General features: G+C 54.9%; 5 protein-coding genes across 5 annotated transcripts; 3 read left to right on the top strand and 2 right to left on the bottom strand.

The window, feature by feature from the left end:
• Positions 1–559: 559 nt before the first annotated feature.
• PG985_008550 (uncharacterized protein) lies at positions 560–4,459 on the top strand (the record flags this gene model as incomplete). The annotated part of the gene is made up of 1 exon (XM_066828318.1): positions 560–4,459. One exon carries the CDS (start codon positions 560–562, stop codon positions 4,457–4,459), a length of 3,900 nt encoding a protein of 1,299 aa, XP_066683230.1.
• A 516-nt stretch (positions 4,460–4,975) lies between these two features.
• PG985_008549 (uncharacterized protein) lies at positions 4,976–6,056 on the bottom strand (the record flags this gene model as incomplete). The annotated part of the gene is made up of 5 exons (XM_066828317.1): positions 4,976–5,166; positions 5,219–5,538; positions 5,626–5,732; positions 5,796–5,954; positions 6,015–6,056. The coding sequence occupies 5 exons, from the start codon at positions 6,054–6,056 to the stop codon at positions 4,976–4,978; spliced, it is 819 nt and encodes a 272-aa protein (XP_066683229.1).
• A 1,937-nt stretch (positions 6,057–7,993) lies between these two features.
• PG985_008548 (uncharacterized protein) lies at positions 7,994–9,152 on the top strand (the record flags this gene model as incomplete). The annotated part of the gene is made up of 2 exons (XM_066828316.1): positions 7,994–8,934; positions 9,026–9,152. The coding sequence occupies 2 exons, from the start codon at positions 7,994–7,996 to the stop codon at positions 9,150–9,152; spliced, it is 1,068 nt and encodes a 355-aa protein (XP_066683228.1).
• A 182-nt stretch (positions 9,153–9,334) lies between these two features.
• On the bottom strand, positions 9,335–11,224 carry PG985_008547 (cytochrome P450; the record flags this gene model as incomplete). The annotated part of the gene is made up of 3 exons (XM_066828315.1): positions 9,335–9,492; positions 9,570–10,095; positions 10,190–11,224. 3 exons carry the CDS (start codon positions 11,222–11,224, stop codon positions 9,335–9,337), a joined length of 1,719 nt encoding a protein of 572 aa, XP_066683227.1.
• Positions 11,225–12,834: 1,610 nt separating this feature from the next.
• PG985_008546 (uncharacterized protein) lies at positions 12,835–13,933 on the top strand (the record flags this gene model as incomplete). The annotated part of the gene is made up of 2 exons (XM_066828314.1): positions 12,835–13,624; positions 13,734–13,933. The coding sequence occupies 2 exons, from the start codon at positions 12,835–12,837 to the stop codon at positions 13,931–13,933; spliced, it is 990 nt and encodes a 329-aa protein (XP_066683226.1).
• Between the last annotated feature and the right edge of the window lie 1,792 nt (positions 13,934–15,725).

The following is a 15,725-nucleotide window of genomic DNA, read 5'->3' as shown; positions in this document are numbered from 1 at the left end:
CAGATCCCTCGCGAAGACTAGCGTGTTTTTATTTGCCGTTTGGGCTCTCAAGTGCTGCTCTTTCATCCCACGCAGTGGGGTCTCGACAGCGTCGCGCCTTGTTCTCCACTACGTAAGTATACCTACATACATACTTTCTCGCAGTGGTCCCGCGCATCTTATCGCATTAGCAAGAACCGCGCTCAGCAACCACCCTTCTTGCACCTCCACGGGCAAGTTGCGCAACTCGGAGACAAGGTTGAAATCGCAACTGCACGACTAGCGAGGACCATCGAGCATCAAGCATCAAGCATCAAGCATCACAGGTCTGGATGATCTGGAGTTTACGCGATGCATCGCTGTTCATCTTGTCAGCTTTGGTAATCCGGAGGTGTACATTACTTGCAACGGCTCCAACCCAGTATTCTTGATTATATTTACCTCCCACCCACTTGGCAGGCGCGGTGCTCGACATCCCCTTTGACATCGATTGCGCACCTGCTCGCCCTGGAAAGCAATTCGAAAACCACCTAGGCCTGCTGCACTTGCGTAACGCAGAACGCAAGCAACGCTCGCCAAGATGCCGACTGCGCTACATCCGCAAGCGAAGTTCGACCCTATACCCCCCGATCTGGACCTCCATGCGATCGTCGATCGAAACCCCAACTTCGACTGGGTCGTCCGTATAAACCTAGCGCAGATCCGACGACTGGGTGCCTCTGGCTTCGAAAAACTGGTACAGCTACATGTCATCGAAGGTGGTCGGCCACTCGTGATCGAGGGTTGGAACAAGGTGTTGCCAGAGTCGCTCTTCAGTGCGAAATGGCTCGAGAAGACACACGACAAAAAGCAGGAGAGTGTCCGCGACATTGGCTCGCAGTCGGATATTCCCATGACCACTGGGCATTACCTACGGTCAATGCGACAACTGACGAACCAATGGAGTCCCACGAATTTCCGAGACGAACGGCGGCAGAGGCTGTACATGAAGGATATCGATTGCCCCCAAGAATGGTATGACCATTTGCGGAAGGTTATCCCACCGAACGTCTTCTACATGAACGACAATGTTAGCGACACTGCCGATACCCGAGAAGACGATATCTTCGGCGCCCCCGAAGTTTCGGCTGCTGTTGCTGGAGATCTGATGAGCAGCTTGCCCGAAGAGATGCGGGCGCAGAACCTCATGTGCTACATCGGTCATGAAGGCACCTACACTCCTGCGCATAGGGAAATGTGTGCAAGTCTGGGCCAGAATATCATGGTCGATGCATCGGGCAGTGAAAACGGCGAGAAGCCCGGAAGTTCGATTTGGTTCATGACAGAGACCAAGGATAGGGAAGTGGTGCGCGAGTACTTCCTCTCCATGCTCGGACACGACATCGAGATCGAGAAACATTTCGCCCAGATCAATGCCTGGAAGAAGGCCAGTTTCCCTGTCTACATCGTGGAACAGAAGGTTGGCGATTTCATATTGGTGCCACCTCTGGCACCTCACCAGGTCTGGAACCGAGGAACAAGAACTATGAAGGTCGCGTGGAATCGGACGACCGTGGAAACGCTGGATCTCGCACTCCATGAAGCTCTGCCCAAAGCCCGTCTCGTCTGCCGAGACGAGCAGTACAAGAATAAGGCCATCATCTACTTTACCCTTGAGAAGTACTACAAGGAAATGCAGACCTTGGAAGAGACGTCAGCTGTCGGGGTTCTAGGGCTCGGCCGTGAGCTCTCGCAGAATTCGCCACGCTTGAGACAGATGGCCGACGACTTTCGACGACTCTTTGGTCTCTTTACTGGGATTCTTATCGATGAAATGTTCGGGCCCAAACATATTGACGTAGAGTACATTGAGTTTGACTCGAACATTACCTGTTCATACTGCCGTTCCAATATCTTCAACCGGTTTCTGACCTGCAAGTGCTGCGTGAGGCAGCTTGTCAACGGCGACGAGGACACGTACGATATTTGCATGGAATGCTACGCGATGGGAAGATCCTGCGTGTGCATTTCAGGCCTTCAATGGTGCGAACAGTGGCATTGGTCTGACCTGGTTGAGAAGCATGAGCTATGGCGGTCTATGGTTATCAAGCAGGACGGCTTTGTCGACATTGAACATTCTCCCCAGCCCCTGGAGATTGCGCGGCGGAAGTCGAATAAGAAGTCCGTTGCACAGGTCTGCCAGGAACAACTGCGCCGCCGGCCCTGGAGCGATATCACGAAGCACGCCAACGAGCCCGCGCCAGAAGTAGAATCGGAGCCAGAGCCTGAAGTTGACGAAGAAGGCCGGATCAAGAAGAAGCCGAAATCGAAACGCAAACAAAAAAGAGGAGACGTTTACCGCTGCCACGTCTGTTGTCATAAGGACCATACTTACAAGCTCAACTTTTGCACAACCTGCCAGGAAGCCTACTGCTATGGCGTCCTTTGGAGGGCCTTTGACACAATGCCCCAGTCCGCAATGGAGAAGGAGCATTGGCAATGCCCTAAATGTCTCGGGATTTGCAACTGCGGAAGTTGCAGACGCGCCGGCCATACTCAACCGTATGTGCCGAAGAACACCCTGCTGGGCCACGACACGCGACGAATTGCAGACGACCGCAGTGTCGAGTCTATTGTCGACTTCCGTATCCACAATCTGAATTGGCTGAAGGCATTCGGGGAGGAGAGCCGCTCCAAAGATTCGAAGAGAATGCAGCGTCTTCGAGAACAGGCTGATGCAGAAAAGGCCAAGGGTCCATTGGCAGCGCTGGAGAGCAACGAAGATGCACCGCATGAGATCGAGGGCCACACTATGGAAAACGCGTATGGTGATCAGGTCGGTGTCGACGGTGCGCCGGTAGTCCAAAACGGCAACTCGAGCAACCAAGACGAAACCGCAGGCAGTCGCGTGCCCACAGCTGACATGTCTGGCATGGACCTCGAAACCTCGGCCTATCCTGATCCATCGGGTTATAACGACCCAGGCGTTGGTGCTAGGATGATGGGAATGGGCTTCTACGATCAAGGGGATAGTGCCGACAAGATCCTTTTCGACCCGTTCCAGATGCCATCAGAAGATACGCTGAGTCGAGAGCCAGAAGTGTCCGACTTCGTTAAGAAGACCTTACGCCTTGCGAAGCGAAAGGCCCGTTTGGAAACAGACGACGACCCCGACTTCATGGGTCCAAAGACGTGGCGCAAGAAACCACGCACTGGAAATCTTGATCAGCTTATGAATCTCGATCCTGCTCTTCTTGGTGCCCTTGGCGAGCCAGGCAGAAGTGGCTCGGGGACACCCAATCGTGCCCGTACTGCATCAGAGCAGGCTCCTACTGTTCCTGAAGCGAGCAATACCCAGGAAAGGCCCAAGGCGAAACCGGCAAGGGCCCCGCTCCCGGTAGACCCTCTGCGGCCTACTCTGCGCCATGCGAAACCTGCGCAGTCTTATACCGATCATGAAGAACCCGAAGAAGATCTTGATGACATTGTTATCCCCAAGAGGCTGTTGAACCCAGACGCAGAGAACGGCGACACGGTTGGGAGTGACCCCGTGGATGTTGCGGCTCAGGCATTTCGTGCGGTGGCTGGTTTGAACCAAGAGGCGGCACCTCCCTACACGGGAAAACGTCGGGGGCGCCCGCCGCGAAGCTCCCTGCCCGCCAACTCGCCGCAAACAACCGCCAAAGAACCGGCGAAGGAGGTTGCGAAGGAGGCTGCGAAAGAGGCTGCAAAAGAGCCTAAAAGACGAGGACGCCCTACACGACGTTCCCAGCTCAACAGTGTCGATTACGCTGAAGACTCGACACCTGCTCAAGACTCTGTCAACGAGGATGAAGTCACGATTGAGGCTCTAGCAGCTGACTTGGAGGCCGAAGAGGCTGAACTTGCCCGCGAGTCGGAAGCTGTGGGGAAGCCGAATGATATGGAAAAAGAGTCAACCCCAAGTGCTCGACCTCCAGGAAGGAGGGGGCGTCCTCCAAAGTCTGCAGCAAAACCAGCGGCGTCACCACCAGCTCCCGAGCCTTCACCGCAACCGAAGTTCATGTCTATGGCAGAGCGCATGGCAGCGAAGGGCAGGAAGTTTAAGATGCGCGGCTCTTCCAGAAACATTACCTCAAACCGCACAAGTACGCCTTCGACTCCTCAATCTGCATCTGCGCGTGGTACGAAAGACCAAGACACGCCCATGAAAGATTCAGATGCACCACTACCTCGTGCTTCATCCCTTCGCAAAACAGAGGAGCCCCAAAGTGCCAAAAGCCGCGAGTCCTCCGCGAGACCGCCTCCGGCTACAAGCTCGGCAGCTCCCGCGAAACCGGTCACGCGACCAGGGCCTACCATTGTGCGACTGGCCAGTATGGCCGGAAGCGATTCCGAAGAGACAGACAGCTCATTCGGAGACGATGACGAGGAGATTCCGGCGAAAAAGTTTGTGGCCTACAGAGGAGGAATGCGAGGGCGTGGCCGTGGAGGACGCCTCTCTACATCATCTCGTCGCTAATTGCTTGAGAAGGGCCCAAAGACTTGATGGGGAAGCATTTTGCTATTACTCATGTGAAACGTGTGTTGTTGATATTGCATGTTGTTTATATACTCAGCTCGCCGATGGAGTATTTTGCAAGAGCATCTTTTTCAAAGCAGTCGGAGTTTGCTTCATCGTTCAATATACCCGCGCTCTAGCTGCGCATTATCACCTCTTTACTCTACTTATTGTTTCTCTTTCGTGATTGCGTGTTTGCATTGCAATGGGGTCTGGACTTGGCTGTATGTGAGTCTTCATTGAAGTTTGTGGTTGACGTGGGGGTAGGTTGTCCAGCGTAACCCGCATACATCGACATCTCCGGACTAGGCCAGACCATTGCCAACTGTCGCAAATGTCGCTCGCTGGCGAGTTTCACAATGCGATACATGGACCGACCATTCACCTTTCTGCCTCTCAATGTATTCTTTCGGAAGATAAAGGAAAATGGCTAAACATAGAAATGCTGAAATCGACGGACGCCTTACTCAACCCCCTTTACAGCCACTTCTTATTCCCATGATGGGAAAGGTAAGCCCCGCCGTCGCCATTCTCGATACTGGCGTTCTCCCAAACCTTGATCACATCCCGGATGGCCTCTTCGGGTGTGGCCGGCTTCTCGAAATGCGGTGCGTACACCTTGAACGCCTGCATCATCCGGCCGAGGCCAGCCGCTTGCTCAGCGGTGACTATACAGTGGTTAGAGTCACTTGATTAAAGATTCTTTCATCGGCGACTTACCATTGTCGTAGCGGCCCACGTCCACCATGCCCGGGCAGAGGCTCAGGAAGAGCACCCCGTCCTTGCGGTATTGCGCGCTGAACTTGGCCGTCGCCATGTTCATGGCGGCCTTGCTGATGGAGTACAGCGAGGCGATGTCGAGGTCGTATTGGGACACCAGGTCTGGGTCGCCCAGGCCGCTGGAGATGACAATGACCTTCTTGACGGAGCCCTTGAGGATGAGGGGCAGGAACAGGTTGTACAGGTGGATGTTGGCGTAGACGTTGACCTCCATCGACTTTTGGAGGTCTTGCTGCGTTTCCATTGGGCTTTGGGTGCCGCTGTCGTTTTGGGGCGGGCGCGCAGGGTGTCAGTAGTCCGTCGTGATTGAGCTTGAGAGCGTACGGCTATGGATGGGGGACACTCACAGAGTACCAATGCCGTGGAATCCGTCGAACATGGAGACGTAACCTGCGTTGGCGATCAGGTAGTCCAGCTTCCCGTCTAGGATGGGAGCTGCGTCCTCGGCGGCTTTCTGAAGTAGATCTGTTGGTTAACTGCACCATCACATATCGACTTCAGGTGCGTGCAGGCGTACTTTGAGCTGGTCATAGACGGTCGTGTCCGCTTGGAGGATGTGGATGTTGGACCGGCCCTCCAGCTCCTCTGCCACCCTCTGCTCAGTCCTCGGCTTGTCGCGAACGATGCCCACCACGGTGTTATTGGGGTCGCTCGAGATCTGGCGGAGGAACTCGAACTAGCCGAACATTTTCAGTCGGATTTTCTGCACTCTTGTGGTTTCTAGGGGACGACTTACGCCGAGTCCCTTGGATACTCCGGTTATGACGTATGAAGGCATCTTATCTAGTGTGATGAATAAAAGAACTTCTTTTTTCGAATGAAGCCTACATGAAATATGACAGCGATACAGAATCAAGATCAATATATACTCTTTGCCCTCAAAAGCTTACAGCGAGGTCTCTGCTTATAGGAAAAGCAATGCCCAGTCGCTATCTACTGCTCCACTAAGTACGTTGATGCATGCTTACAGTACCTGTTCGGTGGCTTGATCAGGCCGCGGCCGGACTCCGCTGGGATGATATGAGTCCAGTCGCGGAGGAACTCGAGCGCTGACATCCTCTTACTCGAGGGTTTTCACCACGTGAATGTCCGAGCGGAACCTCTACCGCATCCTGCCCACGTATATTTCAGGCTGATTGATCAACTCTATCTCGCCGGCCGGACTGACTACCTAATCGCCTCGGCGACTTAAATCTTTCATCCTGAGAATCCTGACTTGACTCGGCCCTCGCAGCATTGCTCTGGGATGCGGGTTACGGCTTGCGCAATTAGAACTGCTACGCCCCGCGCTCGGCGGTGGCGTACTTTTTCCATTCATGGTAGGGCTTATGTCTGTCACCATATCTGCGAGCCCGTATAGGTGTACACAAACCCGATATTGACCACGTCCGTCAAACACGGACTGCGCCAAATTCTCGAGTAGATACTGCGCGGCAGAAGTGTGCGATCTGTTATACAGCTAGCTTCTCAGGCCGTCTTCGTCGCGGCGAAGCACCTTGAGCCGCGAGGGATGATGGTTGCGTTTGGGCTGCTCCATAAGATCATACCTCGCCATGTCGGTGCCCATCGTTGGGCTCGACATCGCCGCTCGGGGACTTCTAGGAGCCTTCTTTGGCGACGTGGGGGGTAGTCACTTCGCCGGCGCCATTGCGGCTTGGGGCGCGGATAGCCCACGAGCCGCTGTAGTCGATTCTGTGGTTTACGGATACGGACGGTGCCAACAATATTGAGACCCGGCCTGTACTTTTGGTTCGGCTCCCATGACGTAAGTATAGACAGACCATAACAATCTACTATGCGTGCATGGACTGATGCGACTGAACATATCATGTTGAATTCAGTGGTCAAGACAAAGTCTTGTTATCTATGTTGATCTGGAGTAGTGGGTGCTGTTTGGCCGTGCCAGCGTGCTGGTTTGCACTTGGCGATCCCATTTCGCGAAACTGCCATATCCACCTTCCAAGGCCCAATCTACTTTCTTCGATCCGAGTATCAGTTTGTTGATTATGAATTACTCGAGCATCGTTTTTGTTGGTATCGGCGGTCAATTGCAGCTTGTATGAAGGATCGAGATATGTGCAATGCATTGAAACTTTCACGATCTCTGCTTGCTGTTCTTCGATTACTAAGTACGTCAGATAAACGGACTTCGCACAACACAAGGGTCCGAAGTGCGAGGAAATCGGTAAGCAATTGATTCGATAGCGGGTCCTTAGGGGGCTTGGGAGGAAGCTCAAGCGAGTAGCGCCCTAAAAAATGCAGGCAGAACAACTTGTGCCCCTGCTGCAGCAGGCGTTTTCAGCGTCCTGGCCCCTCATCTGCCTACCAGCTGAAACTGCACCCAATCCTCATGGACGAACTCTACGCCGAAGAAATGCCCCATATGCATATTTCGTATGCCTCAAGTCGCGAAATGGAACAGCCTCACCACTGAGTAACAGGCTATGGCGTGCCTAGCGCCTTCGATTACAAAGCTCTCTGAGATACATCATGCGTTGGTGATGTATGGGTTGTTGCTGTAATTGCGCATAGACATGCAGTGTCTCTTTGATACTTATATTTAACGGATCTATCCCCCTTAAACATTGCATTCCAGTCGGCATATCAATACGCTTTTCAAGTCCCTCCTAGGTCTTGATCCAGTTGTCTCGTAGAGGCCATATTACCTACTGCCTCGCAAGCGCCTAAGCATCACATATCCTTTATCCAGGCAAGATGGGCAACAAGACCAACACCTCAACCATGGACAACGCCAGCCTCCAGAAACAGGCCGCCTACGAAGGCACCATCCGCGGCTTCCTATCCCGCCAGTTCACCCGCCCTAAGACGCTTCCACAGGACGCCAACAGCCTGCAGGACCACGTCGCCGTCGTGACCGGCGCCAACGTAGGCCTCGGCCTCGAAGCCGCCCGCCAGCTGCTTGCGCGCGGCTTGTCCCAACTCGTCCTGGGCGTGCGCTCTCAGGCTAAAGGCGATGCGGCGGCGGCGGGCCTCCGTCGCGGCTTCCCCACCGCCACTGTCTCAGTCTGGATCGTGGACATGGAGTCGTACAGCTCGGTACAGGCCTTCGCGGAGCGCTGCGGCGCCGAGCTGCCACGGATCGACTACGTCATTTTGAACGCGGGGCTGATCACGACGGAGCCCACGATGAACGAGGCGACGGGGCGCGAGCTGACGCTCCTGGTCAACTTCCTGTCGACGGTGCTGTTGACGGTGCTGCTGGTGCCCGTGCTCAAGGCGAAGAAGAAGGCGACCGGCGGGAAGCCGCCAGTGCTATCCGTGGTGAGCACGGATCTCGTTTGGTCGACCAACGTGCCAGCGCACCAGCCGGTGCTGCCTCCCTTCCAGGACTCTAAGGCGATGGGCGGCATGGCCAAGTACTCGCGGTCTAAGGTCCTGCTCACGCTCTTCGTGGCGCGGTTGGCGACCGAGTACGTCGATCCCGAAGACGTGGTGGTCAACCTGTCGAACCCGGGCGCCTGCAAGGGGACGGACTTCTTCCGCGGCGGCGGCGTGGTGGTGAAGGCGGTCATGGGGGTGATGCAGGCGCTGATTGCGCGGACGGCCGAGGCGGGGGCTTCGAACTACATTGACGCGGTCCAGTCGTACGGGTCGGAGAGTCATGGGGGGTTTGTCAGTGATTGGGCTGTCAAAGCGTAAGTCGTCAACTTGTTCTTTCCCTTCCCTTCTTGCTATGCTCATGGAAGTTTTGACTCGTAACAAGAACCTGCGCTGACAATTCAACAGACTGCCCGAGGTTTGGTACAAGCCAGAGGGGCGTGAGCTGACGGATCGGATATGGGAAGAAACGGTGGAAGAGTTCAACTTCGTGGGCTTATCGAGCATCTTAGAGGGCTTGAAGAACAGCCGTTAAAGGGTGGTGAGCAAGTTCCCAGGGAAACCAGTGTGATTAACTTCGATATTAGCGTTCATTCATATTAATAGTATTATTCATCCCTTTCTACGAGAAGGAGGCAATATCCGTTGTGGTCGAGTGCGTCGAATTTACCTGCGACGCGCCATTGGCTTTGAAGGGGGCGCTGTCTACAACCTTTCTCAAAGTGCCCGCAAGCTTACGAATGGCATATCGGGCAATCGGAACATCCTCTCGTTCGCCTTCAAAGTCTTCATTTCCTCCGGTAGCTCCAGAAGATCGAAATTGAGAACAAGCAACGCGGCAACAGTACGGAACTCCATGGCCGCAAGTTTCCGGCCTGATTATCCCAAGGTACTTCGTCAGCTTCCAGAGGCAACATGCCGGTTATCGGAAAAGGGGCAGACATGTACTTACCGGAGCAGCCTCTGTAACCTCCGCCGAATGCGAGTTGCGGCAATGCCTGCGCATCGAACGCTTCTTTGCCGGTCTTTTCGTCCTTCACTAACCATCTACGCGGCTCGAAGGATCCGAGATCGCGAAGAGCAATGTCCCTATAGTGTGAGGCGCCTTCCCCGACCGTCAGCTTGGCCCCGGCCGATTGACTACTGGCCGATCGGACTGCCTCATCGACCTGATACGGCGCGTGGTCGACGTGGAAGTTCAGAAAGATCTCGGCGCCCTTAGGCACGAAATGACCCAAGATGTGCGTGTCGACCGCGGCCGACCGCAAATTACCTTTTGCGACCCCGCCGAGCCGAAAGGTCTCCTCGCATACGGCGTCTAGGTACGGGATGTCGGTCCCGAGTATCTCTTCCATGGATGGCATTTTCGTATGGGGGAAGGCGGCCTTGAGAAGCGCGCGGAGCTCGGTCTGGGTCTCGGGGTAGGACTCCATGTACCTTACGAACCAAACTAGGGCGTTGGCCGTGGTGTCGTAACCCTGTTTGATGATATGGGTTAGCTCCCCTTTGATCTCAGACTATAACCCCGTGTGGCTTTCTATCAGCCCCAAGGCAAGAAAACACCCTGCATACCGCTAAGATCATCATGAACGTGTCATCCAGCAGGACCTTGTCCTGCGTCGGATCCATCAGGGGCTGCCCAGACTTCCTGGCTTCGAGGACCTTGCGCCGAAGCACCAGGTCCATCATGCACGTATCGTGCTCATCGGCATTCAAGTGACCTTCTTCAACTTGCTTAAATCGGTCCACGGCTTTGCGAATCACTAAACCAACCTCCGTGTCCACCGTTCTTCGAAACTGGCGGTGGCGGGGCAAGTAGGCCGAGAACGTCTGGGCCAATCTCGAGAGCCCGACAGACTCGAAGCCCTTCGCAATCATGCCGTTGACGTACTCGACTTCTGTCTTTATAAGGTGTCCGCGAGGAGGCGGGCCAATTGGGTGCACGCGACCACCACCACAGGCCGCGCTCTGGCTTTGTAGCTTCTCGATCTCGTGCTGAACGATGCCCGCCTTCTCGCCCGTCAGAGCTACCCACATAGCGTCGAACGCCGTGCTGTGGAAGTCCTCGACGACCTCAAAGGGCCGACCGGTGGCCTTAAGGTTCCATAGCTTCAGCAGGTCCAAGGTAGCCTGGTAAACGCTGGGCGCCGCCACCCGACGCAGGAAGTCTGCGCCAAACGCGTCCGCCCACACCCGCTTCTGGTCCCGGAGGCCGGGCGCGGTGTTATACTGAGTCATCATGGCGTAGGGGAAGTAGTGCCGAAGAATATGCATGGAGACGGGCGCGCGGTCGAACTCGCGGCCCCGGCGCACCAGGACGTCCTCGATCTCGCGCGGGTCGTCGAGGACGAGCAGGGGCGGGCGCAGCGCCGGGAACAGCAGCTGCGCGAGGGGCCGCCGCAGCCGCCGCGTCGTGACGGCCAGGAGGGGCGCCGAGTGCTCGTTGGTGGCCTTGACGAGGGGCATGAGGTCTGGGATGTCGCCGGTTAAGCGGTGGGCGGAGTGCGTGTTGTAGGGGATGCCGGCATACGGCTTGGGGTAGAAACGACGCCGGGCCATGAAGGCGAGGGCGAGTGACCCTAAGAGTAGCGCGAGGTACAATATCATGTTGGGCATATCCTCGATGCTTACGCGGCGATATGAAGATTGGATTGAGAGGTTACAGTGACCCCAAGATATGCGGGGGTCAATCGTCCTTATGTACAAGAGGAACACCTCGTTACACAACATAATCAAGATCGGGTTTCCCTTCTGCAGAGCATGCCTCCAATACCAAGAACGAGCCTGACTATGAAGTCAACATCAAGCCGATACTGCAAGAAGCCCTTTTGCATGCAACATGTAACACTTGAATTACGCCATAGAGTTTCACCCTTGCATCCTATGTGACCCCCCTTTACCAGCGTGTCGGAAACACTCTCAGTCAATTTATCATCAACCGTGTGTCCGCACGCAGCAGAAGAGTACATACGAGGAATTGTCAGCCTCTTATTGCTTCAAGTTTTATACCATGTGCTTCTACTACTTCTAGGTACTAGTATTGGTTGGCAGAAGTCCTTATGGTGGTCGGGCTCATTGTCGTGGGTAAGGCAAAGCTCTCTCTGCAAGCCCGCCATCATAGCTCAGCTAAGGAGTTCAAATGTCACCCCAAATGACCGCTATGCAGTGCGGCTTGATTCTCACATAGTTAAAATAAAACTCGTGTCAATCCAATCAGCACGAAGAAGGAGGTTTGTTTAGGCAAAGCTCACACGTCTCAGATTGGTGTCTTCTTGGCCCCCGCGTCTTCCCCGCTTCGAACATTGAAGCTCATGCCACCATCTCTTGCTTAAAAATCATACGGCTTTCATGGAGGTTGCCCAAGCAGACCACTGATTGGCAGCTCTCATAGCTTCGAACTGCAACTTATCCGGAAGCAACTTGCCCCTCTGGCTATGTCCGTCTCGACACAATTGAAGCCGTCTTCTGGTCGTGGAGCCCGATTGGTTCGAATGAAACGCACGTTGATCATCCGCTGCAACCCACCTCAATTCCATCTGGCTTATCTGACTTGTCCATGCCCCAAATCGAGATATCCCTACTTGTGCAGTGTGCAGATGCAGATGCCGTCATCGACAACTGTACTGACATACTGGATACTGGATACTCCGAGTAATTCAACATATGTTTGGTGGCTCGACGAGTCCGCTCAAGTATGATAGCGACCGACAAACGGCGAGTCGTGGAAATTGTTTCCGGGCAGTTGGGTCGTGTCTAGTGGGGGCTCCTCGTAATCGCTGGCTGATCCTGGTAGCAGATAGTGAATACGGAGGGGCCGGCTAGCCGGTGGCAGTAATTGGCATCGTCATTGGGCGACCAGGGGTCCTGCCGCTCCACCCTGGCAGCGCCTGGACAGGGGGGCGCTGTAGGGGGCTTGCTTGACGGCTTCCGTTCGGAGAAGTGACCAGCGCTGGGAGGGTCAAGGAATGAGGATCATCGACAAGCACAAGCGCTGGAGCCCAGCTGCCAGAATGACGGTAGACGCGGCCCCTAGCCAGGACGGCCTACATTAGCCTCGACTGCCCGTTTTCGACTTTTGCCGCGCCTCTTTTTCTTCCGATCCTTTTTGTCACGACAATGTTGGAGAACGGCATGGAGGGAAGAGTCTCGTGGTGCCGTTCTATAGCATTGTAACCTGTCGGATTGGATTTCGGATTCGGGCTAACCTAGCATCGAACATGGTCCCCGCTAGGTCCGGACTAGGCCGAGTTGTCGTTGCATGCGCCGTACTTGTCTGTTTCTCCTGGTTCATATGCTCTCTGTACCCCGGTTACCCCAGTTTCGGACCAGCGAGCGAGGCCGTAGTGCCAATCCCGCTGCAACACCAGCGCCCGCCGCCGCGCGAGGTCGACGTCGTCGTCGCCAGCACCAAGAGCGACAACACCACCTGGTTCCACCGCCACCTGCCGCCGCAATGGAACAAGAGCATCTACGTCGTCAATGACCCCAAGGCCGCGCTGACGGTGCCCCAGAACAAGGGCCGCGAGGCCATGGTGTACCTGACGCACATTGTCAACAACTACCACGACCTCTCGGACAACCTCATCTTCTTCCACGCCTCGCGCTTCGCCTGGCACAACGACGACCCGGACTATGACGGCCTCGCCACCCTCCAGAACTTCCAGCTGCCCTACCTGCGCCAGATGGGCTACGTGAACCTCCGGTGCGTCTGGGTCATCGGCTGCCCCGCCGAGATCCGGCCGATAGAAGACGAGGTGCCGATGGAGGAGCAGGCCACCGGTGGCATGCCGTCGGCCAAGGAGGTCTACAAGGAATCCTTCGAACAGCTCCTGCCCGGCCACCCGGTCCCCGAAGTGGTCGCCGTGAGCTGCTGCTCTCAATTCGCCGTCACCAGGGAGGCGATACACCGGCGGCCGAGGAAGGACTACATGCACTTCCTCCAGTGGCTGCTCAACACCCCCCTCGAGGATGCTTTGAGCGGGAGAGTTTTCGAGTTCGCATGGCACAGTAAGTTTTTCTTCTTTCCCACCAGCGCGGTCCACTTTGGTTATTTTCCACGTCTGCTGCTGCAAGTACCCGAGACATGAACGTATATTCACCACCTCCATCTTTCTAGTTATCTTTGGCCAAGAAGCCGTGCATTGCCCCTCGGCAGACGAATGCTACTGCAAAGTCTTTGGCCTTTGCGGCCTCAACTGCACCGAGGGCGAGTGCGACGGGCGGTACACGCTGCCGCCGGTCGCCACCCTGCCAGGTGGCTGGCCCAAGGTGGGCTGGGAGAATGAACCACGGCCCTTTTCCGGCCCCGCGCTCTGATTTTGAATTGATTGATCAGCGAAACGAACGCGATAGAATTGAGTTGAACGTCGTCATGGCCAGCCAACACGAGCATTGGCACACATGAACCGAAACGAAACTAGAAGATGCTTGTTTGTGTCGTATATGTGCTTCACTAGATGTCTGAAATAGCGCACGCCGGGCAGGCATATGCGGTCGCAGGAGAAAGCTTGCTGCTTGTCGTTTTGGATCCCCTGAAGAGCCTAGAACCTTATCGATAGAAGTAAGCTCGGCTGAGCACCATCATCATATGATGATGCCTTCCAGGGTCTCGCCTGCTGATACTTAGAATTACTATTAATAGCACATTCGACTCATTGGCTTGTTTATCATTGAGCAGGCAACAAAACGATATGTTTGGAACCCCCTTTATCGGTTTCCTAGGACCCGAACAAGGACGTTTCGTTTCTGTAGAAGAAAGTTGCTTCCATGTGGAATGTTTCCTTTCCCCCAACCCCCCACTAAGCCCAAGACACTATAGGCGGGGATAGCGGCAGCTAGCGCTGAAGCTGCAGCCGGACCCCTGGCCCCTTAGCGAAAGCTCTGACCTGCCCACCAACGAAAGCTTGGTTTGACTGACCGAAGTCATTCCAGGTCCCAGGTCCATTCCCCTGATGTAGCGACATGGCGTAAAAGGCAGGCACAGGAGAGGCTGCATTCGATTTTGGTTATCGCTCCAGTTCTGTCCATAACCACTCTATGTACAGGCTCATTATTGCATGCTAAACCGCCACTTTCCTCGGCTCTGTCAAGCCCGTGCATAACGAGCGTGTCAGGGCTGTCTGTCAGCGATGCACTCGTAGCATGCTACTTCCCAGCCATCACCCCGCAGAGCCTCCAACCTCCATCTCTAATGGCTCTCGCATGACAGGGCTGAAAGAAACCGGCATGCTTTCCATGATTGACTTTTATATTTACATCATGAACGTTGGAACACCACTGGTCTCCTCGAGTGTGCTTCGATGCCAAAAGATCGACTGCAGCAAAAGGGTGATCTGTTCGAACACCTGTCTGTCCTGCCATCACTTGCCTCAAGCGCGCACAACCACCCACCACGTCGAGAATGCCGAGACGAGCGATCTCGTCTTTGATGAAACTGCATTTCCACAGTAGTTGCCGACATTTGCTGCTTGACCTTGCTGCTACACGTCTATACGTGTACATAACTTGAATGTAGCGCCGACTGGTGCTGCCGGCCACAAGCCGGAAACTGAGTGGCAACTGCTCCTTTGGGAACACTCTCCTTTGACCAGCGATCCTTGCCAAGCTACCATGTACGAGCCGGACTGACCACACCTAGTGTTAATCGTCGTCCCCTGTCATCACAATTGCCAAGGATGACTCTGTGTTAAAATTTACCGGGCTCGAAGTCACACCATGCAAACCAAACAAGCCGACAGAAGACGAAGACCTTCATCTAGATTGGACTATGGAAGAACCCAAGAGCTTGTCTCAGGCTTCAGGCTTTACTGGCAACAGCATGATGTAACCGCTCCCAAAGGCGTGCCATTACTCACTACTTTATTTTTGGCTTTCAAAGTTTCCATTATGGGTTAACACCCGTTGCAATTCAAGCCAGGTAAGACCAAGACTCGTGTGCCACCTATCACCCTTGAAGCCCACCATCCTCCTTACCTCCGGCCGGTCCTGATTCCCCTACTTCGGCCCCTGTCGGCAAACCGATCGGCCACACCCCTCCGATCATTTGTCCTGGCCGTGTGAAGGCCGTGTGAACAATTGTCAGAGCGCAACAATCCCCAACATCGCTGCC

This window comes from Apiospora marii, assembly GCF_038362585.1.
Source record: "Apiospora marii strain CBS 49790 chromosome Unknown utg000005l_segment0_segment0, whole genome shotgun sequence".
Classification (NCBI taxonomy): Eukaryota; Fungi; Ascomycota; class Sordariomycetes; order Amphisphaeriales; family Apiosporaceae; genus Apiospora; species Apiospora marii.
The sequence above is the reverse complement of the archived record's forward strand: the minus strand, read 5'-3'. Positions and strand labels throughout refer to the sequence as shown.